This window comes from Zalophus californianus, chromosome 9 (assembly GCF_009762305.2).
Source record: "Zalophus californianus isolate mZalCal1 chromosome 9, mZalCal1.pri.v2, whole genome shotgun sequence".
NCBI lineage: Eukaryota > Metazoa > Chordata > Mammalia > Carnivora > Otariidae > Zalophus > Zalophus californianus.
In genome coordinates, this window is record NC_045603.1 from 59767646 (window position 1) to 59792081 (window position 24436).

Consider the following 24436-nt stretch of genomic DNA (forward strand, 5'->3'; position numbering starts at 1 on the left):
AGCCCAAACCCGCTCAGTCTGACCCAGTCCAGACAACCGGCCTCCAGCTGGGGCTAGGGAGAGGGGAGTGGAGAGGTGCGGGGGCCCCCCCCCACGCCCCTTCGGGGTGGGGGGCACGGGCTCAGCGTTCCAAGGACCCAGGAATGCCCCCCCGCCCGCCCCCCCGGCAGGCGGGGCGAGGGCTCAGCCGGGAGTTTGGCAAACTCCTCCCCGCGTTGAGTCATTCGCCTCTGGGAGGTTTAGGAAGCGGCTCCGGGTCGGTGGCCCCAGGACAGGGAAGAGCGGGCGCTATGGGGAGCCGGGCACCAGGGTTCCCTCTCCACGCCGTGCAGCTGCGCTGGGGCCCCCGGCGCCGACCCCCGCTGCTGCTGCTGCTGCTGCTGCCGCCGCTGCTGCTGCTGCAGCCGCCACCCAGGGTCGGGGGCTTCAACTTAGACGCCGAGGCCCCAGCTGTGCTCTCTGGGCCCCCGGGCTCCTTCTTCGGCTTCTCGGTGGAGTTTTACCGGCCGGGATCAGACGGGTGAGTAAGGAGAGTTGGCGGCGGGATGGGGGGTGGGGGGTTGGAGACTGGGGGCGCGGCTGGAGTATGGAGGGGACCAAGGCTTGAGTTTGGGAGGCGGAGTTTGGAAGGACTAGGGCTGGAGTTGGGGGCCCGCGCGGGAGTAGGGAGGGGACAGTGGCCGGCGCGGAGTGGGCGCCTGGAGTTTGAGATCAGTGGGGAGACATGTGTGGGGTGGGGAGAGCACACGAAGCTGGAAGCTGGAGAGGTCTGGGCAAGGGTCTCGGGGCAAAGGGAAAGGAGGACGCGCGAACCGAGAGCAGCGGGTCTCTGGCTGAGATCTGTGAGCTGCCGGGACCCGAGGCGGATGCTGGCGAGAGGGGGCGCGGAGGCCGGGAAGGGCTTTTTGGAGCCCTGGGGGACCTTGGGACCCCTGAGGGCCATTGTGCGGAAGGAAGACGGGTCGAAGCAGAATGAGCTGTGTGTAGCAAGAGGGAAGTCGGGGACTGAGGGGGTCCGGAGGTTAAATGGGGACCAGCTTCATCCTCCCCTCCCCCCCTCCGCTCAGACTGGGTAAGACCCGGGAGGGGGATGGCGGCTCCCTCCCCTTTCTCCTCGGGCTCCTACTCCGCCCTCCACCCCCAATCTCCGTTCGGACGAGGGGACCCGAGAAGTTGGGGAGAGTCCCGGGACCCGGGCCCTGGGGGCGCCAGCGCTGGGGCGGGCTTGGCCAAGGGCGGGTGCTCGGATGTGTCGGGAGGGGTGTGTGTGTGCGCGCGTGAAGGGGGGTGGGCGGTTTCCCTCTTCCTCTAGCTCTTGGGAGGAAGAGAAATGCCGATTTCCTGTAGCTTGTAGGCTGGAGCTGAACTGAGACCGGACTCCAGGGCTGGGGTCGGAAGCTGGGGAGACGCGGGCTCGCTGGGCCCAAGAGCGTCATAACACAGGACATCAAGGACTGGGGAAGTCTCAAAGGAGGGTCCTCATTCCCAGCTCAGCAGGGTGACAAGCAGACCGGACCCTGAGTGCCTGGATAGTGGGGATCCCACAGACTTGGGAAACCGGAGTTAGAGCTGAGGCAACATTGGAACAAGGGTATTTGTTTAAATGTGGGGGGTTGGGAAGCAAGAGAAGGTAGCTGCTCCTGGGCCAAGCCAGGGACTCCCAGTTTCAGATTCCTGATCCTCCACAATAACTGGGAAATCCTCCTTCTCCTCGTCTCTGGGCACTGGGCTTCCCACTGGTGCCGACCACCACCACCCCAACCCCTAGTGTCTCGGGGTTTGATAGGACCTCTGTCAGAGGTGAGCTGTTTTTATACATGATACATTTAACTTAGCTCTACTCATTTTCTTTAGTTTTTGGAGAAAAGGGGTTAATCTAGCTAATTCATTGGGGGGGGCAGCAAATTTCTCCTTTGTCTGAAATGGGAAAAAAGAAAGATGGTTAGGCCCCAGCTGTTGGTTCTGCGCTATTCAAGGTCCCCACCCAACCCCCACCCCACCCCCCTGGCCTCCTGCCCAAACCCCATTGCATCACCCTGGCCTGGAGCCTCTGCCAGGCCTGGCCTCCCCCAGGCCCCCTCAAACTGCTTACCACAACCCTAATGGAGTAGAGAAGAGGGAGGCAGGGAGGGGATGGGATCTGGCCCCATATCAGGGTAAATCCAGTGGTCTGGCTCTTAACCTTCCTCACAGCCCACCCCCACCCCCACCTAGCCAAAGTGTCATCTCCCTTTTAAAAGACTCCTTTAAAACATCTGGACTTTCACACACTCCCATTCCCTAGGTGTCTGGCCCCTGGGCTGATCCTATAGTCCCTAAAGCAGTCTTCTCAACCAGGACCCAACCTTCTCATGCCTCCTCCACCCCCTCTGCTCGTCACTCCTCCCAAGAGAACCCAGGTGTCCAACTTGCACTCCCCCCCTCTCATTTTCTCTTACAATACACCCTTAGAGTAGGACTCTGAACAGTCCACCTCCCCAGTGACCTCCCTCCCACCACAGCTGGGCCTTCAACCCCCTCCTGCCCACAGGGGACAAAAGTAGCTCCCAACCTGGGGCCATCGCTGGAGAGGGCAGGCCTCAGTGTTCGTGTTGTCCCTGAAACATCTCTCACAGGGGCACTGAGACAGCATCAAAGGGCAGGGTGAGGCCGAGAGCGGTTACATGGTAAGAAAGGGCCATGCTTGGAGTCAGACAGTGCTGGGGGTGCATCCTGGCCCCACCACTTTGTTCTTTGTGTGACCTGGGGCGAGTTACTTTTGCTCCGTGTTTCATGGTGTTTCATGAAAATCAGACACCTAATAGATGAGGGTGTTCTGAGGACTGAGTGAGACAACAGATACAAAATCACCTGGTCCACAGAGGGTGATCAGTACATGGGAGGCATGATTTTTCCAGGGTAGCTGTTTTCTATCTCTGGTTTTCTCCTCCCTGGATTATCACCTGGTTCTTTGTCTAACTTTTTCCCCATTTCTTACTTGCTTCTAGTATTTGTTTATAGTAGTGATAGTAATAATGGTCCTTCACATTCCTTAGCACTGTCCTATCAATTTTTCCATTGGATTGTTAACAAAAACCCTTGCATTAGGTATAGGAAACACTACTGTGTCGTTTTATATATACATATAAACGGAAACTTCAGGAATCATAGAAATTGGCTTAGGGACCATTCAAGGGCAACCCGTCATTTTATGGGGAGAGAATCCAGAGCTTGGAGAGAAGTGACTTGGCCCAGGTCACAAGCTGGAAAGGCATCCAGACTTCTTAGCCCGGCTCCTTCTTCCGTTCTGGTACCGGGCGCTGCCACAAGTGGAGGCGACTCTTCCCTGCCAGCCAGCCGGGCATTTCTCTTGGGAATACACTGGGGGATCTAGAATGTCTTCCTCTGACCTGGCCAGGGCAGCGGTAGGACCTGCAGGAGCTGGGCCCTGGTCCACTTGCTACTCCCCACCCCCGACCTTGCCAGGCCAACAGAGTCAAACAGTAACCATGTATTGAACAGGAACTTGGTTAATCAGAAGCCTGGCTGGGGAGATAGTAGAGGGGAGAGAAGGGGATAAGTTGGCAGCAGGGTAGACCAGAACACTGGCCTAGGAAAGAGGGTTCTTAGCTTCTGGTCCTTATGTCGGGAAGGATTCTGAGTGACCTTGGACATGTTACTTAACCTCTCTGGGACTTAGTTTTCCCATCTGTAAAATGAGAACATGGGACTAGGTCAGCAATTTTTTAAGTAAAACTTTTTCTTTATTTCCTTTATTTTTGTTTAAATTCAAACGATGGCTTACCAGAGCATTCTATATAAAACCGGGAAAAAAGGTTGCTCTAAAAGAAGATGGGGAGGACTGTCAGGACCAAACGGGCCTCCCCAAACTTCCATGTGGCTGGCCTGAGGCATCTACAGGACAGTCTTCAAACTAGTGGCACCTCGAAGCTGTGGTAGCCTGTGTCTCCACGAGCCAACTCTAGAATTTCGGGGAGCTGAGGCTTCAAAAGTAATTATGGCAATTATTTCTTCCCGTGAACTCCACATTTTAGAAGAGTTTATCTACCAAACTGCATTTAGTAAGGCATAATTAATTCCTTTTTCCTGTTTTTTATCAACTAGAAGTTAGAACAAGAAGACAGCTATAGCTGCCAATCAGAGCTTCTGACCAATACATGATAACCAGCTCCCCCAAATGTTGATATAATTTTAGCCAAAAGCAAATACACTTGAGGTTTTAATTAGCCCAGCCACCTTATCAGGTGAATGCATGATTTCCATTAGGCTTTCTGAAATATTGAAAATAGCCCAAGGTCCCTCCATTGTTACCTTCGTGGACCCCTAAGAGGGCCCAACTGCTGCAGGATTTAGGAAGCAAGAACTAGGAGTGGGGGAACAAGGATAGACTATGTGATGGGGCTACCCTGACACCAGGCACTTTGCTTGGCACCTGGGGAAGGGCGCTATTTATTGGGATGCAAGGGCCACTGCAACCGCAGGTATCAGTCACGGGGTGGGGGTCTGGGTCTGTGTCCCTTGCCTGCTTGCCAGATCTCCTGATCTCTCGCACAGCCACAACGTATATGCCCCCCAGCCCATGAGCCTGTGGGCTTCACAGGCTTTGTGAGGCCTCACTCACCTTCCAACCCTGCCAAACTCCAAGCTTCTTCTCCAAGCCATCCTAAGAGCCCTTGGGCTCAGTTCATCATCAAGAGCAGGGGTTGTTGGAAAACTCGGAGTGGGAGCAGGGTCTCTTGGCTGCCGCCTTGTGCCCTCCTGGAAATGGAGAGCTCCAGGAGACTTTCAGGTAAACTATTCAACCTCTTCACCTAGAGAGAGAGGGAAACGGTATCGCCCAAGTCCACACTGAGCTAGAGCCTGACCCAGAGCTCCTGACTCCTAGTCCAGTGCTCTTTTCACTGCCTCCTGTACCACAGCTATTCTCTGGAGCTGCGCCTGCTAAAGGAGGCTTGCACCCCTCTCTCCTCACCCAGTCCTGGGACAGTGCAGCCTCTGCCCCCCACCAGCCTCACCTACTGGGCCTGGCAACTGACTGGATCACTGTGCCTTCCAAGTAGCCAGCTCCCACCCCCCAACTGGATGTAATGCCTGAGTGAGAGGGGTGGGGCCCCGGGCCAGGCCAGCGGGTGGGAGACAAACGGAGAAGTGAGAGGTTGGAAACAGACAGGAAGCCACAGGCAGTAAACATTTCCTGTCCCCAGGGTAACCAGGGCTCACACCCCACCCCCCTTCACTCCAGGAACTCTCCCTCCCTGGCCCCCTCCTATTCCTCTGGACCCTGCCTTCTCCCTCCTCTGTTCTCATCCTCCAGCCCTCCCTGCCCACTCCACACTCCCCACTTCAGTCCCGTGGCCCTGCCACCTTATTCTCCCCATCCCCTGTTCTTCTTGAACCCCACCCCTCTCACCCCTGCCCCACCTGGTCCTCTTGGAAGACACCCTTAGCTTTTGGGACCTCTACCATACTTACCCACTTGGGCTCTTTCCTGGTAAGGAAGGCTAGGGAACATACCCAAATATCAGGGAAAAGATGGTACAGGGAATGTTGAAAGCTAAAAGAGGCCAGAAACCAGTAGAGATGGAAGAACCCAAGATCTGAGATGGAGAGAGGGACAGATGACTCAAAAAACCGAAACGAAGAAGGCAAGTAGTCACAGGGGCAAAGAGACAGAGAGACTGAGAAGCAGTGCCAGAGCAGATATGGGAGGAGAATAGAGGCCAGCCTGGCAGGGACACTGGCCCAGGGGCTGGGTCCAGTTGCCCCAGGCTGCCAGATGCAGTCCTTGTGGGAGACCCTGGAGGAGAAAACCAACAGGGCTGATGGCTACACAGAGGCCTTGGAGCCAAGGGACCTCAAAGACTGTGGTAGAGGCAGAGCCGAAGGCAGGAAAGATTGTCCAGGACCTTAACCATGACCCCACCCCGTTACATAGGACCCCCCAGCAAAGGCAACTTTCCTCCTCATTGTCTCAAAGCACCATGTTCAGAATCAAGACCCAGTAGAGCAAGATCTGAATTGAGACTCCTAGGGATGGTGTGTGGGGAAGGGGTTCAGGGCTGAGCAGAAACCTAGCCAAGATGGGGAGGTCTACCCCAGAGCCCAGGGGCAGGCAGGCCCAAGCCCAAGGGAATCTGTCTTCACCATCCTCCAAGCTCCTCTCTCCACTTCTACTGACTGATTTCCAAGACTCACATTTTCCTCCTACACGCCCCAAGGCTGGGCAGCCGGATGCCTGGGTCTTGGCCCAGAGAAGGGCTTTGGCCTGGGACAAGAGGGTAGAGGTTAGGTGAGAGGACCCTGGAGCTCCAGGGGCTGCGTGTCCAATCCTGGCAATCCACAGGGGAGACGGAGAAGCTGGGGTCCAGGCCCTCTGGCTCCTGTTCCCTTCCCAGAACTGACTCTCGTCCTCCTCTCTAATAACAAGGGAAGATGGTGAAGGGGGGTGGTTGTGTTAGTGACAGCGGCACATGGGGACCACCTGACTCCAGCCTGTGCCTCTGGCATCTGTGGCATCTTCTGGGATCTAAATACAACCCAGGGGGCATCTACCCCACCCCACCCCCACCCCCCGCCAGCCCCTGGCCCAGAAGGCTGGGGGAGACTGGAGGAGAGCTAGCAGTCATTCTGAACCACCTCTCCTTTCCCCTCCACAGGGTCAGCGTGCTGGTGGGAGCGCCCAAGGCTAACACCAGCCAGCCGGGAGTGCTGCAGGGTGGTGCTGTCTACCTCTGTCCCTGGGGCGCCAGCCCGGTACAGTGCACACCCATTGAATTTGACAGTAAAGGTAACCCCCTTGGATAGGCTGGGAAGCTCAGAAAGTGACTGGGGGTGGTGCGGCAGCGTGGGGGCGGGCCCTGCGGCGCCCGGAGCGAGGGGTGGAGCCGGCCCCCGTTCTGTGGCCACGTGCCGTGCTCCGGCGCTCTGAGCTCCAGCGCCGTGGGGCAGCGGCGCAGCGGCTCCCCGTGGCACTCATACCACGTTCCCAGTCCAGCCCAGCCCAAGGAGGGCGGGCATGATTCAGAAACATGTGGCTCTCATTTCCCCTGAATCACCCACAACTCTGGGAGGCCGGGGCAGTAACACAGACAAAGACAGGGAGAGTCACACAGACTTTTCAGTGCATCCAACTAAGCACTGACTAAGTGACAGTGCATGGCAGGCACTGTGCCGGTGCTGCGGGGACTGGTGCGTGATGAAACCACTGCGGGCAAGGAGCTCCAGGTCTGGAGTAGATGCAGAGGTGAATGGGAGCGAGGCACCGGGAGACAGACCGAGAGATAGACAGATAGACAGAAGTAACGGCTGACACATTCAGAGCACTTGCTCACTGTTGCGAGCACTTTGCATACCTTAACTTGCTTAATCTTTTCAACCCCAGGGTGAGGTATTATTCCCATCTCATAGATGAGAAAACGGAGGTCAAGTAACTTGTCCAAGGTCATGCAGCTAGTAGTATATGGTGGATAAGGGACATGAACTTGAACAGTCTGACTCCAGAGATAAAGACTGGGGTGAGGGGACAAAAAGAGGAGACATAAAAAGATGGAGACAATGGCAGGGGCAGGGAGAAGATCATGAAACAGACTTTTTTTTTTTTTTTTTAACTTGAAAGACATGAGAATCAAAGGAAAGAAAAAAACCGTCCTATAGAGGGCAGAGATAAGACTTAGAGAGACAGACAAATGAAGGGAGAGAGAGAGAGAGAGAGACATAAGGGGACAGAAACCCAGATAAGAAAGGGGATGGAACAAGGTGCTGTTAGAGACACAGACCCAGGTACAGAGAAGTGGAGCCAGAGGACCACCCTCGAGGGAAATAGCCTTTCTTCCCCACCACCCTCCTGCCTCCCCCTTATCGCAGGCATCCCTGTCCCAGCCAGGTGAGGAGGCATGAGGATGAGGAGAAGGCAGCTCTAGAAAGCCTAGGTTCTGTGCGTGTGCGTGTGCGTGTGTGCGCACACGCATACGTGTGTCTGGGGAAGGGGTGAGTCAGGCTGCACAAAGCAGACCCTAAAGACCCTTTCCCACTCGTCCGAGTGAGTCATGGGGCTCGAGGTTTGCAAGTGCCTGGGCGCTCCCAGGCCGGGGGTGAGGTCCGCTCGAGGGATCAGCCATCCACAGCCCAGCATGACTGCCTTTCTCACTTCTCCAAGGCTCTCGGATCCTGGAGTCCTTAGTGTCCAGCCCAGAGGGACAGGAGCCTGTGGAGTACAAGTCCTTGCAGTGGTTCGGAGCAACAGTTCGAGCCCACGGCTCCTCCATCTTGGTGAGGGCCCGGCAGGCTCAGTGGTGTGGCGACTAGGGGATGGGCAGTGGTTGAATATAGTGCAGCACAGGCCCTCTCCCACGGAGGGAGAGAGGAGAGGCCCCGTCGGACTGACCTGAAGCCCCCTCCTCCCGGGCCCTGCCAGGCCTGTGCTCCTCTATACAGCTGGCGCACAGAGAAGGAGCCGCTGAGCGACCCCGTGGGCACCTGCTACCTCTCCACAGGCAATTTCACCCGAATTCTGGAGTATGCACCTTGCCGCTCAGGTAGGGCAAGAGGGGGCATGTGCCCCACGTCTGCCCTCACTCTTTGAGTCCTCACCCCACCCCAGTTAGCCTTTCTGATCACTGTCAGGTCCAGGGAGGTCCTTTCTCTGATGCCCCCTCCCCCCCCTCCCCAAGCTCTCTCTCCTTTCCTGCGAGACCCATCTGTGCTGGGCTCCTTCCCACCACCTTCTCCCCCTCACAGATTTCAGCTGGGCAGCAGGACAGGGTTACTGCCAAGGGGGCTTCAGTGCTGAGTTCACCAAGGTGAGAGGGTGGTCTGGGAGGGAAGTGGCTGTGGGTGGCGTCACACGGGAGTCAGGACCAGATGTGGACTCCTCTCCTTCCCCCTATAGACTGGGCGTGTGGTCCTGGGTGGACCAGGGAGCTATTTCTGGCAAGGTAAGTCCTTCCTCTGCTGTCTCTTTGTCCCCTGGCACACAGCCTCTCGTCCCTCTTCCTGCCTGACATCACCATCCTTCCCTCTTCTGCCCCCATCCCGATTCTCCTCTCCCTTCCTTGAGATGTATGTATCCTTTTCCTCCACCCTCCACACGCTTCTCTTCCCTGAACCAGACTTCTGCAATGCCACCCCGTCGGCTCCCAGTGCCCCCCTCCTTGCCACCTCCTCCTCCGTCCATCCAACTCCTCGTCCCCTTCCCCAGGCCAGATCCTGTCTGCCACCCAGGAACAGATTGCAGAATCCTATTACCCTGAGTACCTGATCAACCTGGTGCAGGGGCAGCTGCAGACCCGCCAGGCCAGTTCCATTTACGATGACAGTTACCTGGGTGAGTGAGCGATGGGGGGGGATCTACAGGGAGAGAACCTCAGGTGCTCTTGCCCCAACTCCCCCCACTTCTCTTCTCCCACTCAGGCATCCCCAGTCCCTCTGCCATACTTGTGTGCAGGCTGCATATGAAGGCCCAGTAGGGGTGGGGAAGAAACTGGAGGATGGGCCACAGCAGAGGGGTCCCCACAGAAGTACTAATATCCACTCACCCTGTCCCCAGGATACTCTGTGGCTGTGGGTGAATTCAGTGGTGACGACACAGAAGGTGAGTGTGTCCCCCAGGCTGGGTCCAAGGGAGAGGGATGGATGGAGGAGACCCAGGACCTGGGGCTACAGGAACCGAGACCCCATTCTGGTCTGATGCCCCTTTCCCCACGCTTAACCCACAACCTTCTCTTCACTTTGCAGACTTTATTGCTGGCGTGCCCAAAGGGAACCTCACCTATGGTTATGTAAGACGAAGCTTGACCCTCCCTCCCTCCCTCCCTCCCTCCCTTCCCTTCCCCTCCCCTGGCTAATCACAAAGAACCATATGCACAGCAGTTTGTGAGGGTTCAAAAAGTGGATCAGAACACGGGCTTGGGAGGCAGACCTGGGTTCAAGTACTGGCGCTTACTCTGGATGAATCATTCTGTTATTTATTCATACCCCACTTCATTCCATAAAATCCTTAAACCTACTTAGCCTCTCTGAGCCTCATTCTTCTCTGTATAATGGGATAATAATAGTTCTGACCTCACAAGGCTCTTGTAAGGATGAAATGAGATAATGCCAGTGAAAGTACTTAGTGAACTCTTAGGCAGTGTACAACTGGTAGCTGTTATTATTAGACCGTGACAAGTGCTTTAAAAAGGACATAGATAAGAATGCCACAAGAGTTCATTCAATTGACAGCATTTATTAGGGCAAGGTAAGAGATGAGAAGATGAATAAGACACTGTACCCCATCTCATAAGGTGCTTCTAATCGAAGATGTAAGATAAGACACAGGTACAGTTATAATCTCGGGTGCAGCAACTTCCTGCACCCCTCGGTGCAGCAGGCTCTGCCCACTCATGATCCCAGGGTCCTGGGATCAAGCCCCACATCGGGTTCCCTGCTCGGCGGGGAGCCTGCTTCTCCCTCTCCCTCTGCTGCTCCCCCTGCTTGTGCGCTCTCTCTCAAATAAATAAATAAATAAACAAAATCTTAAAAAAAAAAAGGATATAGCAGTTTAGTTGAGGAACGAACGGATCAGAGAAGGTTCTGTGAAGGATCCTTGGAGATGAGGCAAGAGGGCATCTGGGACAGGAGCATGAAAAGCATGGAAGAAGAGGAAAAGAAAGTCAGGCCATTGTAGCAGACTCGTGGGCTGATTGAAGATGAGGAGAATAAGGAAAGGTTGAAGAAAAACAGATAGGTTGGGGCCAGATTCTCCAGGGCCTCAGAAGAGGCCAAGAAGTTGAGAATTTGGGCAATGGCTCCAGGGAATCCCTGTGGATTTCCAAGCCAGAAGTGTCCCTCCTGGATCCGCTCTGGGACCATCAGTCCATCTGCTGCAGCAGAGGCAGGGTGCCAAGAGGCGGCGGGGGGTGGGAGCGGGGGCAGCCAGGGGGCCGTCCCGCAGTCCTGGGAGAGGACTCACACCAGAGGAATAGCAGTGAGAGTGAGGAAGAGGGCAAGGAGTCAAGGGCCAGTGGCTAAGCGCGGACAGAGGGGAGCCAGGAGTGCTGGTGGTTTGGGAGGGCTGGGGGATGAGGAATGACTGAGGTCTCAGCTTGCATTCATCATTCAACTAATGATTATGGTCTGCTGCACTATTGAAGCACTACTTCAGGCTTCGGGGAGAAAGCAAAGAACAAACCCAAACTCCTGCCCTCACTGATCTTACATTCTAGTGGGTAGAGATGGACAACGGACAGATAAATATAAAGTCCGTCAGTAGTTGATCAGTGATACGGAGAAAACTAGTGACGTTGCCATGTAGTGGAGCCACCTGGCATAGAGATGGGAACACGAAAGCAAAGCCTGGAGGGAATTAGGAGACAAGTGGTCTGTGTCTCTAACAAATGCCTCCCCCCGGGGAATCCCATACCCCATTTGTCCTCCACCCATGGGATGGTCTGGGAATCCACGACCAATGGGTGTATCTCGTCATCCCCAGGTCACCATCCTTAATGGCTCAGATGTCCAATCCCTCTACAACTTCTCAGGGGAACAGGTGAGGACACCCCCACACACGACCCAGCTTGGCCCTCTGCCAACCAAGTCCCAGCCCTAACCCAGTAAGCTCAGCCCAACTTTTCAGGCTCCCTGGAGTCTCTGACCTCCCCCAACAGTTCCTGTTGATCTTGTCGAGTGACCCCCTAGTTCTGACCCAGTGCTGACTTTTGTCGACCCCTACCTCAGATGGCCTCCTACTTCGGCTATGCAGTGGCTGCCACAGACATCAACGGGGACGGGTGAGTAGTGGTAAAGGGGCCCAGCACGATGCCCTTCCCAGATCCAGGACTGAAGAGTGGGAGTGGGACAGATAAATACAAGGAAGATTTTTCTCCAGGCTTTTTCTCTGGATTCTCCCCCAGTGCCTGCCTTCCCCTTGCTCAGAAGCAAGGAGAGAGCTGAGAGCTAAAGACCTCAAGTCTTCTGGGTTGGGTGGGAGGGAGCCTGGGATCCAGGATGCCTGGGATTTCCTGGCAGTGGGCCTGGGGAGGGGAAGTGGCAAGGCAGGGTATCAGGACACCTAGGTTTTCCCCCCTCCCCTCAGGCTGGATGACTTGCTGGTGGGGGCACCTCTGCTCATGGAGCGGACCGCTGATGGGCAGCCTCAGGAGGTGGGCAGGGTCTATGTCTACCTGCAGCACCCAACTGGCATGGAGGCCACACCTGCCCTGACCCTCACCGGCCATGATGAGTTTGGCCGTTTTGGCAGCTCCTTGACGCCCCTGGGGGACCTGGACCAGGATGGCTACAATGGTAAGTGCCATGGGCCCCAGGAGCTGAGGCGTCTGGGACCTGAGTCAGAAGGAATCTGGGGAGACGGTGGCTGTCAGCGAAGATACTCAGACCCCCAGTGACTCCCCAAGGAGGTGGTGTAAACTTTAATCCTGATGTCTAGGTCTTGGGACTTGAAGAGATTAGAAAACTGGGAATGACAGATGGGAAAGAGAGGATCCTGGGTTCTGGGATCTGGTGGTAGAGATTCAGACTCCTGCCTTCCCGGTCCTCTGACTGGTGTGTGTTGTGTGTCTTGCAGATGTAGCCATTGGAGCTCCCTTTGGTGGAGAGACCCAGCAGGGAGTAGTGTTTATATTCCCTGGGGGTCCAGGGGGGCTGGGCTCTAAGCCATCCCAGGTTCTGCTGCCCCTGTGGGCAGCTGGCCACACGCCGGACTTCTTTGGTTCTGCGCTTCGAGGAGGCCGAGACCTGGATGGCAACGGATACCCTGGTGAGTAGTGGCTGAGGCCCCTTTCACCTTAGAATTCTCCAGGTCACAGACCTCTCCCCCTCCTCCTCTGCACTTTCCTGAGCTCCTGGGTACAGTTCTAGAATAATGCCACCAGATGGCGCTGTTCCCTCACTCTTGCCTCCTTTGAGCAATGCCCTAGAAGAGGATTAGGAAGGAAGGATCTTGATTTGGGGCTTGCTGTAAGGGGTAGTTTCTTGACTTCTTGCAGATCTGATTGTGGGGTCCTTCGGTGTGGACAAGGCTGTGGTGTACAGGTATGAATTCGAGGGGGGCAGCCTGGGAAAAGAAAAGTAGGAACTGGGGAATTTCTCATTAGGGCTGAGGTTGGGAAAGTGTGCAAAGGACACCGGCTACCTGGGGCTTGCACATCAGCTTCCTGTGCCCAGATTCCAGCAAAGTCTTAGTTCTATTGACCCCATATCCACTCTTGGCAGGGGCCGCCCCATTGTCTCTACCAGTGCCTCCCTCACCATCTTCCCTGCCATGTTCAACCCAGAGGAGCGCAGCTGCAGCTTGGAGGGGAACCCTGTGGCTTGGTGAGCTGGGGCCCAGGAGTTGACAGGGAAGGTGTCTGAAATACCTCAGTCTGTGCCTGGGAGTGGGCAGAGAAACCAAGTCTGTGGTAGGGGACAAATGCTGGTGTCCCAGTCCGGGTCTGTCTGGGAGGTAGGTGGAGGATGGGATGCCTGTTCATTGGATACACCAGCTTTCCTCTTGGTCTTCCTCCAGCATCAACCTTAGCTTCTGCCTCAATGCTTCTGGAAAACATGTTCCTGACTCCATTGGTGAGGGAAACTGCCTGAATCTCGTAGGCCTTGGGATAGGGGATGGAGGGGCCGGGGACTTTGGCACCTCCCTTCTCTCTGAATAGGTTAGGAGGGAGAGACAGATTCTCCTGAACATATGTCCCTGGCTGCAGGCTTCACAGTGGAGCTCCAGTTGGACTGGCAGAAGCAGAAGGGGGGCGTACGGCGGGCACTGTTCCTGGCCTCCAGACAGGCAACCCTGACCCAGACGCTGCTCATCCAGAATGGGGCTCGGGAGGACTGCAGAGAGATGAAGATCTACCTCAGGGTATGGCCCCAAGGGCGGAGAACAGACTGGCCTAGGGAGGGTGTCACATAGAACTGGGGCCCGTCTTGAAAGAAAAGAGATTGGGGGCGCCTGGGTGGCTCAGATGGTTGGGCGTCTGCCTTCGGCTCAGGTCATGATCCCAGGTCCTGGGATCGAGTCCCGCATCGGGCTTCCTGCTCCTTGGGAGCCTGTTTCTCCCTCTGCTTCTCTCTCTGTCTCTCATGAATAAGTAAATAAAATCTAAAAAAAAAAAAAAAAAAAAAAGAAAAGAGATTGGGAGATCCCAGAGAGAGGCTTGGGACTTTGTGGGCTGAGGAAAGGGGTCCTTCTGTCTGAGGAACTGGGAACCAGACTGTTGGGGCCTCGGAAGTAAAGAGAATGGTCAAATTTGGACACCTGGATTCTTGAGCGCCCTGAGTGGACAAAGAGAGATGTGTCCCCTGACACAGTGAACTCTCTCCTCCCCCACCCCCCCAGAATGAGTCAGAGTTCCGAGACAAGCTCTCCCCGATTCATATCGCCCTCAACTTCTCCCTGGACCCCCAATCCCCTGTGGACAGCCATGGCCTCCGGCCAGTCTTACATTACCAGAGCAAGAGCCGCATAGAGGACAAGGTGAGGAGAGGGGTGAGAGATGAGACCCGGGAGAAGAGAACCCTGGGCACCCGGGGCAGGGCCCTGGAGGGGGGAGCCTTCAGCCCAGGAGGAGGTCTAAACTCCCCCTCTCAATGCTATCCTGATCCGCAGGCTCAGATCTTGCTGGACTGTGGAGAAGACAACATCTGTGTGCCGGACCTACAGCTGGAAGTGTTTGGGTAAGTGAAGGCCAACGTCAAGCTGGGGGATTCCAGATGCTAAGATCTCATAGCAGGACATGTGGAGTTTGGAAGCACCTGGCACCTGAAAAGATAGACTAGGGACATACTAGCAAGCTGTGTGACCTTAGGAAGTTATTCAGCTTCTCTGAGCTTCAGCTTCATCTGTAGAGTAGGAATGATAGCATCAATTTCTCAGCCTTTTTGGAAGGACTAAGTGAAATAATCTACATAAAGCATCTGGTTAGGAGGACGCCTGGGTGGCTCAGTTGGTTAAGCATCTGCCTTCGGCTCAGTTCGCGATCCTAGGGTCCTAGACTCAAGCCCCACCTCGGGCTCCTTGCTCAGCGGGGAGCCTGCTTCTCCCTCTGCCTGCTGCACCCTCTGCTTGTGCTCTCTCTCTCTCTCTCTCTCTCTAACAAATAAATTAAAATCTTAAAAAATAAAAATAAAAAATAAAATAAAAATTTGGGGCGCCTGGATGGCTCAGTTGGTTAAGCATCTGCCTTCGGCTCAGGTCATGATCCCAGGGTCCTAGAATCAAGTCCCACATCAGGCTCCTTCCTCAGCAGGGAGCCTGCTTCTCCCTCTGCCTGCCCCTCCCCCTGCTTGTGCTCTCTCTCTCTCTCTGACAAATAAACAAATAAAATATTTAAAAAAAAAATAAATCATCTGGCCTAGTTATCCATAGAGTTGGAACTCAGTAAATGGTACCTATTATTATTGTATTATTATTATGGCTCATTGTCCTAGTTTGGGGATTAATTTCCCAGTGTCCCTTACCCTGTGTTTCCCCTCCAGGGAGCAGAACCACGTGTACCTGGGCGACAAGAATTCCCTGAACCTAACTTTCCACGCCCAGAATGTGGGTGAGGGCGGTGCCTATGAGGCCGAGCTTCGGGTCACAGCCCCTCCAGAGGCCGAGTACTCCGGACTCGTCAGAAACCCAGGGGTGAGAGGGGACTCTCGGGCTTGGCTTGGGAGGGGCCTGCCAGAGGGGCACCAAAACCTTACCCATACCCACCCCACCTCCAGAACTTCTCCAGCCTGAGTTGTGACTACTCTGCTGTCAACCAGAGCCGCCTGCTGGTGTGTGACCTGGGCAACCCCATGAAGGCAGGAGCGAGTGTAAGTCTGGCACAGGAGAGAGGAGCCGAGAGGGCAGTGACCAGCTTATCCAGAGCATAGCTGTGGAATAGGGAAGGGGGCTGGAATTGGGGTGAGGCAAATGCCCAATCTAACAGGATCCTTTGTCCTCCCTCCTTGACCCACAGATCTGGGGTGGACTTCGGTTCACAGTCCCTCACCTCCGGGACACAAAGAAAACCATCCAGTTTGACTTCCAGATTCTCAGGTAGGGAGTTGCAGGGGGTGGAGCCTGGTGCAGGGGGGCATTCTCCCTGGCTGGGCTCCAGCACTGCCTCAGTCTCTCCTCCATCCTGCAGCAAGAATCTCAACAACTCACAAAGCGAAGTGGTTTCCTTCCGGCTCTCGGTGGAGGCTCACGCCCAGGTCTCCCTTAACGGGTAAGTGCCCAGGCAAACTGGGGCCTTTCTGGGAGGGGGGACACTTCTAGGAAAGGATGCATAGAGGATCCCTTCCACTGTCCTCTAAACCACCCTCCTCCTTAGTGTCTCCAAACCTGAGGCAGTGCTATTCCCAGTGAGTGACTGGCATCCCCGAGACGAACCTCAGGAGGAGGGAGACGTGGGCCCTGCTGTCCACCATGTCTATGAGGTGAGGAATGGTAGAGGGGCTAGGTTCAGGGCAGGCTGCTGGGAGTGGAGGGGCTAGAAAGTATTTCATCTGCACCTATTGATTTCCTCCTTCACCTCTGAGATAGGAGACATGCAGCAGGGGATACTGGGCCATGGTGACCCACGGTCTCAGGAGGGCAGAAGCCCTCCCTACTTCTCAGGATGGTTGTGTTCCCCTCTCCTCAGCTCATCAACCAAGGCCCCAGCTCCATTAGCCAGGGCATGCTGGAGCTCAGCTGTCCCCGGACTCTGGAAGGTCAGCAGCTTTTCTACATGACCAGGGTGACAGGACTTGGCAACTGCACCACCAGTCACCCCTCCAACCCACAGAACCTGGAGGTGAGAGGCCTGGAGACTGATATGGGAGGAGGGCCCACGGCTGGGGAGGTTAGGGAAGGTCACTGGAGGCCTGGAAGACCCCAAAGGAGTGCCTGAAGCTAAGACTGGAAGAGGGGCAGAAGAACCATAGACACCTCAAGGCCGTGGAGGGAGAAAGACTCTTTTATACACTGCCTGAAATATCCTTCCCTTACTCGCCCTGGCATACTTCTAGGGCCCATCTCTGTCCCACCTTCTCTGGGAAGCCATCTTCAGACCTGTTTCCCTGGGCCCTAATGCCTGGTTTAAAGTTTGTTTACTCATTGGCAACATTTAAGCAAATGAATGTCCTATACTGAACACTGTTATAGGCTCAGGAAATATCTCACTCAACCAAACTAACAAGGTCCCCACTCTCATGGAGCTTACGTTTTAGTAGAGAATAATAGACAATTAAAATTGAAAGGGGAGGGGCGCCTGGGTAGCTCAAGTCAGTTAAGCGTCTGCCTTTAGTTTAGGTCATGATCCCAGGTCCTGGGATCTAGCCCCAGAGCCCCACATCGGGCTCCCTGCTCAGCGGGGAGCCTGCTTCTCCCTCTCGCTCTGTGCCACTCCCCCTGCTTGTGCTCTCTCTCTCTCTGTCAAATAAATAAATAAAATCTTTAGAAAAAAGAGAAAGAGAGAGAGAGGGAGCAGGTTGGAGCTGCTCTGGAACCCAGTTGCTGGCTGACTTGGATGCTGTGATGAGGTGGAAGAGGCAGCTAACGGTCTCTTCCTTCTTCCAGTTGGATCCAGAGGGTTCCCAGCACCACCGGCTACAAAGACGGGAAGCTCCAGGCCGGAGTCCGGCCTCCTCAGGACCTCAGATCCTGGTAAGTCATACTGGGACTTGGGTTCTTAGAGCCTCCGGAAGGGCAGAACTCTGGATTCAAGCCTCTTCTTTCTTCCCAGAAATGCCCCGAGGTGGAGTGTTTCAGGCTGCGTTGTGAGCTCGGGCCACTGCACCGACAAGAAAGCCGAAGTCTGCAACTGCATTTCCGAGTCTGGGCCAAGACCTTCCTGCAAGTGAGGGAGCCTTACCTCCACCCTGACCCTTGACTTTCAGGCCGGCCTGATCATACCCTCCCTTTCCCTACTGCCCCAGCCACCTCCTTTGGTGAAGGGGACCCAGACACTCCAGCTCCCCTCCCTCACCCTTGTTTAGACCAGGCTGTGTGTCCTTTGTGCCACCTAGTGGCCACTCTGGGAGTGACAGCTTCCCTCTCCAGGCCCATGCAGAGGAGGGAGAACTGGAGGGAGACCAGCATGCAGAGAATGATAAAAAAAACAGATGGAAGATGAATCCATAGTGGAGAGGCAAGCAGATGTAGGAATAGTAAAGAGCAGTCATTTATTGAGCAAACGCTGTGGGCCAGGCGGTGTCCTGGGTGCTTGACCCACATTAATGACTCAAAAAATTTTTTTTACTGAACATGTAGCCATCTAATCATACATTATTTAGTTATAAGTATTTAATTGCACATTTGTTATCTCATATAAGGAACACAGATATTCAGGAGAGAATGAGTCCAGAATAGGGAAAGATCACAACCTGAGCCAGATCGTGGGAAGCCCTCTGTCCTCTAGATCCCAAGAGGGGCTGCCCTGAGCACCTCTTCCCCACCCACAGCGGGAACACCAGCCATTTAGCCTGCAGTGTGACGCTGTATATGAAGCCTTGAAGATGCCCTACCGAATCCTGCCCCAGCAGCTTCCCCGAAAGGAACTTCAGGTGAACCTGGGCCAGAGGTCTGGGCCAAGGAAGCTAAGGCTCAGAGTACTGGGCCTGGCACAAGGACGGGGATGGGGGTGGGGGCTGGCCTTGTTATTGTAAAAAATATGTCTTGAGCATTCCTGTGTGCCAGGGCCTGTGCTGGGTCCTGGGGATATAACAATGAGCAAGATGAACAGAGTCTCTTCACTCTTGTAGTTCACAGGCTAGCGGGCAATGAGAACACAGTGTGACAAGTGCCAGGATATTTATGGGAACACATCAGAGGGACACTTAAACTCAGTCTTGCAGTGTAGGAAAGGCTGCCTGGAAGAAGTAATGTTTCAGCTGAGACCTGAAGAATAAATAGGAACTATGGGGCTAATCAGTCAGGAAAGGTATATTCTCTGGGGAGAGGAAATTAGCAGGTGTGAAGACTCAAAAGTACAAGATAATAATGCACATCTTGGGTATTTAAATTTTGAAGTTCAGAATTCTGTTAGCCCAACCTGGGAGGTGAGAGGTGGTCTAGGTCCGATAGCCAGTGGGAGCCAAGTGGTGGGTGGGGAGAACTAATGGCTTTTCAGTGACCTCTCCTGACTTGCTCCCTAGGTGGCCACGGCTGTGCAGTGGACCAAGGCAGAAGGCAGCCACAGCGTCCCACTGTGGATCATTATCCTAGCCATCCTCATTGGCCTCCTGCTCCTAGGGCTGCTCATCTATATCCTCTACAAGGTCAGCCACATCCTACCTGTGACTTGGCCACTCCCTCATCAGGTTCTGCCCTTAACCCAACATAGTCCCAAGCATCTACCTCCAGACCAGGTCTCCAGCCACATGCCCCCTCCTCTGCCCTGGCCACGTGCATGCTATCCTGACCCTGCCTGTAGGATCCTTCCCTTCATTCCACAGCCCCTAGCTTAGAAAGAGTCTCTTGACTCAAGCTGAGAAGTTTGCCTAGACTTGCAAAATCAGTGACACTCACAAGCGGCAAATATGTGGCATTTGTGTTATTATCACTTCCCCCCAAAACTAATGGCAGCCGTCACTAATTGGCCGTACCCTGGAAGTGGTCTCAGAATCCTTCTCAAGAGGCAGCCACTACTAAGCATTCAGACGTAGAACTTGAATTCAAATCTGATTGCCATCCCTGGCCTAACTGGGGGCAATTTTACAGCACTGATGAAAGAACCCCTTATACCAAAAGCACTCCCAGCTTTAGCCCTCCTGGCCCATTGGACCTATTGGAGAGGTAGTCTTAACAGCCAGGATTTAGGCCACTTTTGCAAAATGCGGAGATTGGAAGTACTAGAATCCTCTTCATTTCCTCTTGGGATAAGATATGGGGAGAAATGGAAGCCAGAATATCTAAACTCTCCCTCCTTACCCCCTCAATTAGCTCGGATTCTTCAAACGCTCCCTCCCATACGGCACCGCCATGGAAAAAGCTCAACTCAAGCCACCAGCCACCTCTGATGCTTGACTCCTCCCGATTCCAGACTCCCAATCCTCAAGGCTCAGTCCCCCCACCCTCAGTCTACTGACAGGGAGGGGGCTGGGCACTTCCTGAAGGTGCTGAGGGCCAGGGAGAAGCTCCTCTCCCCAGCCTAGAGACATACTTGAAGGGCCAGAGCCGGGAGTTGAGGAGCTGGGGATCCCCTCCCCCCATGCACTGTGAAGGACCCTCGTTTACACATGCCCTCCTCATGGATAGGGGAACTCAGATCCAGGGATAGAGGCCCCAGCCTCCCTGTAGCCTTTGCATTTTGGAGAAAGTTTCCTGAAAACAACTTGGAACCAGCCCTGGGAAATCCGATCCCAGTTCTCTGGGCCAGATGTGCCACCAGGACTTCCTGTCCAGCTCCAGCCTGCAAAGATCTATCCTCAGTCTTGCCAGAGATCCACAGGAAGCCCCCAGCTAAGAACCTGGAACCCGGGGAGTGAGACCTGGAAGCTCTGGACAGCCCTCACCCTGGTGGGCCAACAAGGAACACTAACTGTGGATGGTGCCCCAGGCCCAGCTCAGGACAGATCCCAAACAAGGATCATGCTGGCTCAGAACCAGCTCCAAGGGGATTCAGAACTCTAATGGGGCCAGATCGAACCTGGGGCCTGGGGTTGATCTGGGACCCAGACTCAGACGTTGGTAAACTAACCAGGCAGATCCAGGACTACATTTGAGCCTGTTCCAGACCTGAGCCTGGAGGCCCAATCCACCTCTGACTCGGGAGAAGTCAGGAATTGCCCAGGACCCTGAAGGGGCCATGATGGTAACAGATCTGGAACCTCAGCCTGGCCAGGAGCAGGCCCTCCCAGTCCCCCAGAAAAAGGGGAGCCCACTGTCCTGGGCCTGCAGGATTTGGGTTCTGCCCACTAGCTGCACTGACGCTGCCCCTTTCTCCCTTCCCAACCTCCCCTCACCTCAGCTCCGGACATCCGGGACTTATTTAAACTCTGTTGCAAGTGCAATAAACCCGGCCCGGTGCCCCCACTGACCAGAGCTGGAATTTGTGTCCTAACCTACTCTTTCCAAACCCATCCTGGAACCAGATGGCTTGATGCATAGGAAATGTCTGTTCACTCTTGGAGTCAAGAGTATGACCCCCAGGAACTATGGAACTACTTTTTGGGTTTTAGATGAAAGAGATGAAGGAAGGGGTGAAAAGAAGACTTGACTCCTCCCCATCACCCAGCCCCACCAGATCTGGGTCCCAGCACCTCCCAGAGAGAAGAAAAAGAATCCCCCTTCTCCTTGGGTTTAAGCATTAAGGGAAGAATGCAAAGCAGGAGGTCCAAGTTGAAGGTGGGGGAAGATGGTCCGGAAGACTCACCTGGCCTTGTCTAAATCAGAATAATGAAATGGCTTGAGAGAAAAAGCCACAAAATGAAATCAGAAGAAAGCCAGTTAGGTTTTTGTTTTGTTTTTATTGCTCATTATACACTGGTAGGTAGAGAGGGTGTTAAATAGTTTACATACGTTATCTCATTTAATTTCTCTATCAATAATCCTGTGAAGTAGGTACAATTAACCCCACTGACACAAGGGAAGATTGAGGTCCAAAAAGGTTATATAACTTGCCCAAGGTCATCCAGTGAGTGCCAGAGCAGAGTCGAATCCAGCCTTGTCTGACCGTGAAAGCCCTCATTCTTAACCAACATACCCCTAGGGTTTAGGTCTTTGAAGAGAAATCTAAGTGAGGGAGCCCCTCGGGGTCCTCTGTCTTTCCAAGGCCAGTCCTAATGCGGCGCCACAAGAGGAAGGAGAGGGTGCTGAAATTCTAATGTTGGAGGTAAAGATGGCCATGTCATGCTAGACCAGAATTCAGCCACCAGAGGGCACCATAGCCACAAATTTATGGGAATTTTGGGCGGGGGAATGCCTGAAGTCCATCTCCTCTTTCCTCCGCCACCCAGGCTATTCTTATTAACTTAGGCTTCTGCCTAGCAGTGCCTGCATCACCTTAAACATATCTCTCCTGGGAGATCAAAGCTGCTGCACACTCCCATCTGTGACTTCTTGATAATTGTACCTCAGAACTTCTTTCCAGAACCTGTAAATGAAGAGGGACCGATAAGGAGGAAGAGACCTAGTAAGGCCAAGAGCCACCCAGTATTTCCAAGGATGGCAGCTGATGCATAACAAGGCACTGGGAATTCTCAAGGAAGGAAATCTCATATTCCCCTCCTTGGGGAAGGGGTGGGATTGGCCTCAGCCAAATTCCAGGGGCCAGATCTGAGATTTCTTACAGGGACAGGAGGAAATGAGGAAGGGAAGTGAGCTGTGTGGGGTATTGGGCTGGTGTCATGGGTGTGTCTATATAGTGCCTGTAACTGATTTTCAGAGTGACAAGGTCTCTTCTGAGGGTATACAATATGAGAAAGGAATTCCTTGGCCTCAGAAAGGCCACGGTTGCATCTAGCACCTGCCTTCCTGCCCCTGAACTGTACTTCTCAGGCTCTGGTCTGTTTCCCCTTCCAAATCTCCCAGCCCCTCCAGAGGATGTCTGCCCCTCATCCTGAGACTTGAGCCATCCAGAGGGACAGGAGGGTAGAGGGCTAGGAGGCCTGAGCCCTTTCCTCATCTGTTTGTGCAGAGATGGGAAGGAGGCCCAGAGAAGGGAACAGAGCAGCTGGGGGTGCAGGGAGGGGGAGGGGGCTCAGAAGAGGCAGCTGGCAGGCGGGAAGCTGATCTGGGGGTCTCAAGTTTCTTGACATCAATTAGAGCAACCGGCCTGGGCTCATTAGTAGCCTGGGGTGCAGGACTCATCAATAATGAATTCACCCCGCACACTGCCCCCCCACCCCCCACCCCTAGCTGCCTGCAAGGTCACCCCGCCCTCCAGCCAGCTACCTCACCTTGGTAAGTTAAGCAACCCCTCTTCCGAGACCTCCCTAACTCAGAGTTCCGGGGGCAGTGTGGGAGGGTTGACAAGGCGGAGGGCAAAGGGGTCTCTATCACCAATCAACCACACCTACTGTTGATTCTTGTTTGTTCTGAGTCCACCAAGGAGGGGAAAAAATGGGAAGAGGCCAAAAAGTTGGGGTTGGGGGCAGTGCAGGAGGTAGGATGGATAACAGGGCCTGGGGAGAAGCAGGCTTTGTGATACTAGGGTTGAACAACATGGTAGCAGTGTGGAGCTGGAGTAAGAGGACCTCCTCTGACTGGCAAGGAGGATCCCCTACATTCTCTCCCAAGGCCAGATTTGGGCAGCAAGGTCACAGTCCCCTGAGATCTCTGGGCCTCTGGATCAGAACAAGACCAAGGTATTGGAACCCCCAGCATTCTCTTGCCATTGAGCTGGGACATCTTTTCTTCAAGCCAGATCAGTGGGGTAAAGGCAAGAGATTGCTGAAGTCCAGAATCAGGAACTTGAACTTCTGGTACCTTAATTAGCCATCTAGTCCCACTTCCCTGCTGAACCCAGGAATGCCAGTCCTCAATCCCCCTTCCCCGACTGTTCCAAGACTCCAGTCCCGCCACCCTTCACCAACCTCTTCCTCCCTGCCTCCACCCTCCTTAAATCCCAAGTGTTCTAGTTCCCAGTCACACCTCCTTTCCCTCTGGCTGGGACTGGCCTGAAGCTGGCTGCGTGGCATTCTGGGAAGTCCTCCTGCCGCCCTCCCTCTTGGGGCAGGTATAGACAGGTCCAGGCTGTAGCAGCTGCATCTTCCCCAGACCCTTCACAGACTCCCAGACTCCAGCCTCATGCTGGGGTCCCAGTTGCTCATCTCTAATCAAGTCCCCCTGTTAGTCCTTAAAATACATCCAATGTCCTGCACAGCCCCCTGACGCTCCCCGCAGCCCATACATTGTGACCTATTCCCCATCTTCCCTGCACCTCACCAAACACCCCCACTAGTCCTCTTCAATCCAAGGTCACCTTAATGGGGAAGGCCCCAGGTTTGGGCCCCGACGCCTGATGGATGCTCCTATCCCCACCCCAATTCAGGTCATCTGTATAGGATTGAGCCTCAGTTCTGGATTTTGTATCATCTTCTGGTTGCCCTAATGATCACAGTTGCAAGCTTCTTTTTCCACCTCATTGATTGCAATCTCTTCACTCAGAACTTCCCTAAGGACCTAGGCATTTGAACCCCAGCCAGAGATCAACCTGGGATCCATCTTCAGCCCCACATTTCACCTCTGAAACCCAGCCCCCAAACATCTTGCTCCAAAGTCAGAGAAACAAAGGACCTTAACATTCTCTGCACTCCCCCACACGGACCCTGCCCAGCCTATCACTCTGAAGAGGACCCAGGTGTCCCACCCAACCCAGGCCCCATCCCTCCCCAGAGTACTTAGGCATCCCTCACCCCATATCAGCTCATGACCAGACTTCCTGCCCTCAGACTCAGCCCTTCCCGGGAACCCAGGCATCTTAGTTCCCAGCTTCCTCCATCACTTCACACCGCCTTGTAGATGTGTTCCCCCAGCCCTGGCTGCAGTGAC

At 54.5% G+C, this 24436-nt stretch overlaps 1 protein-coding gene across 1 annotated transcript; it reads left to right on the forward strand.

Annotated features, from left to right (window-relative positions):
• Positions 1-21408, forward strand: ITGA5 (integrin subunit alpha 5). Its single transcript, XM_027593257.2, has 30 exons — positions 1-520; positions 6657-6787; positions 8156-8268; positions 8414-8534; positions 8737-8798; positions 8888-8933; positions 9197-9322; positions 9545-9589; positions 9733-9776; positions 11468-11524; positions 11713-11765; positions 12071-12279; positions 12560-12751; positions 12981-13026; positions 13207-13308; positions 13502-13557; positions 13692-13846; positions 14324-14461; positions 14594-14661; positions 15463-15613; positions 15697-15789; positions 15936-16015; positions 16107-16187; positions 16293-16398; positions 16605-16757; positions 17522-17608; positions 17688-17801; positions 18406-18507; positions 19099-19221; positions 19886-21408. Exons 1-30 carry the CDS (start codon positions 144-146, stop codon positions 19967-19969), a joined length of 3315 nt encoding a protein of 1104 aa, XP_027449058.1. The 5' UTR covers positions 1-143; the 3' UTR covers positions 19970-21408.
• The last annotated feature ends 3028 nt before the right edge of the window (positions 21409-24436 follow it).

What these genes read in the sequence shown, in the direction of transcription:
- ITGA5 (XM_027593257.2), top strand. Translation starts at nt 144, where the DNA reads ATGCCCCCCCGCCCGCCCCCCCGGCAGGCGGGGCGAGGGCTCAGCCGG. An exon ending in GAGGGGAACCCTGTGGCTTG is followed by an intron (nt 13,309 to 13,501) that starts GTGAGCTGGGGC and finishes GTCTTCCTCCAG; the next exon opens with CATCAACCTTAGCTTCTGCC. An exon ending in ACATGTTCCTGACTCCATTG is followed by an intron (nt 13,558 to 13,691) that starts GTGAGGGAAACT and finishes CCCTGGCTGCAG; the next exon opens with GCTTCACAGTGGAGCTCCAG.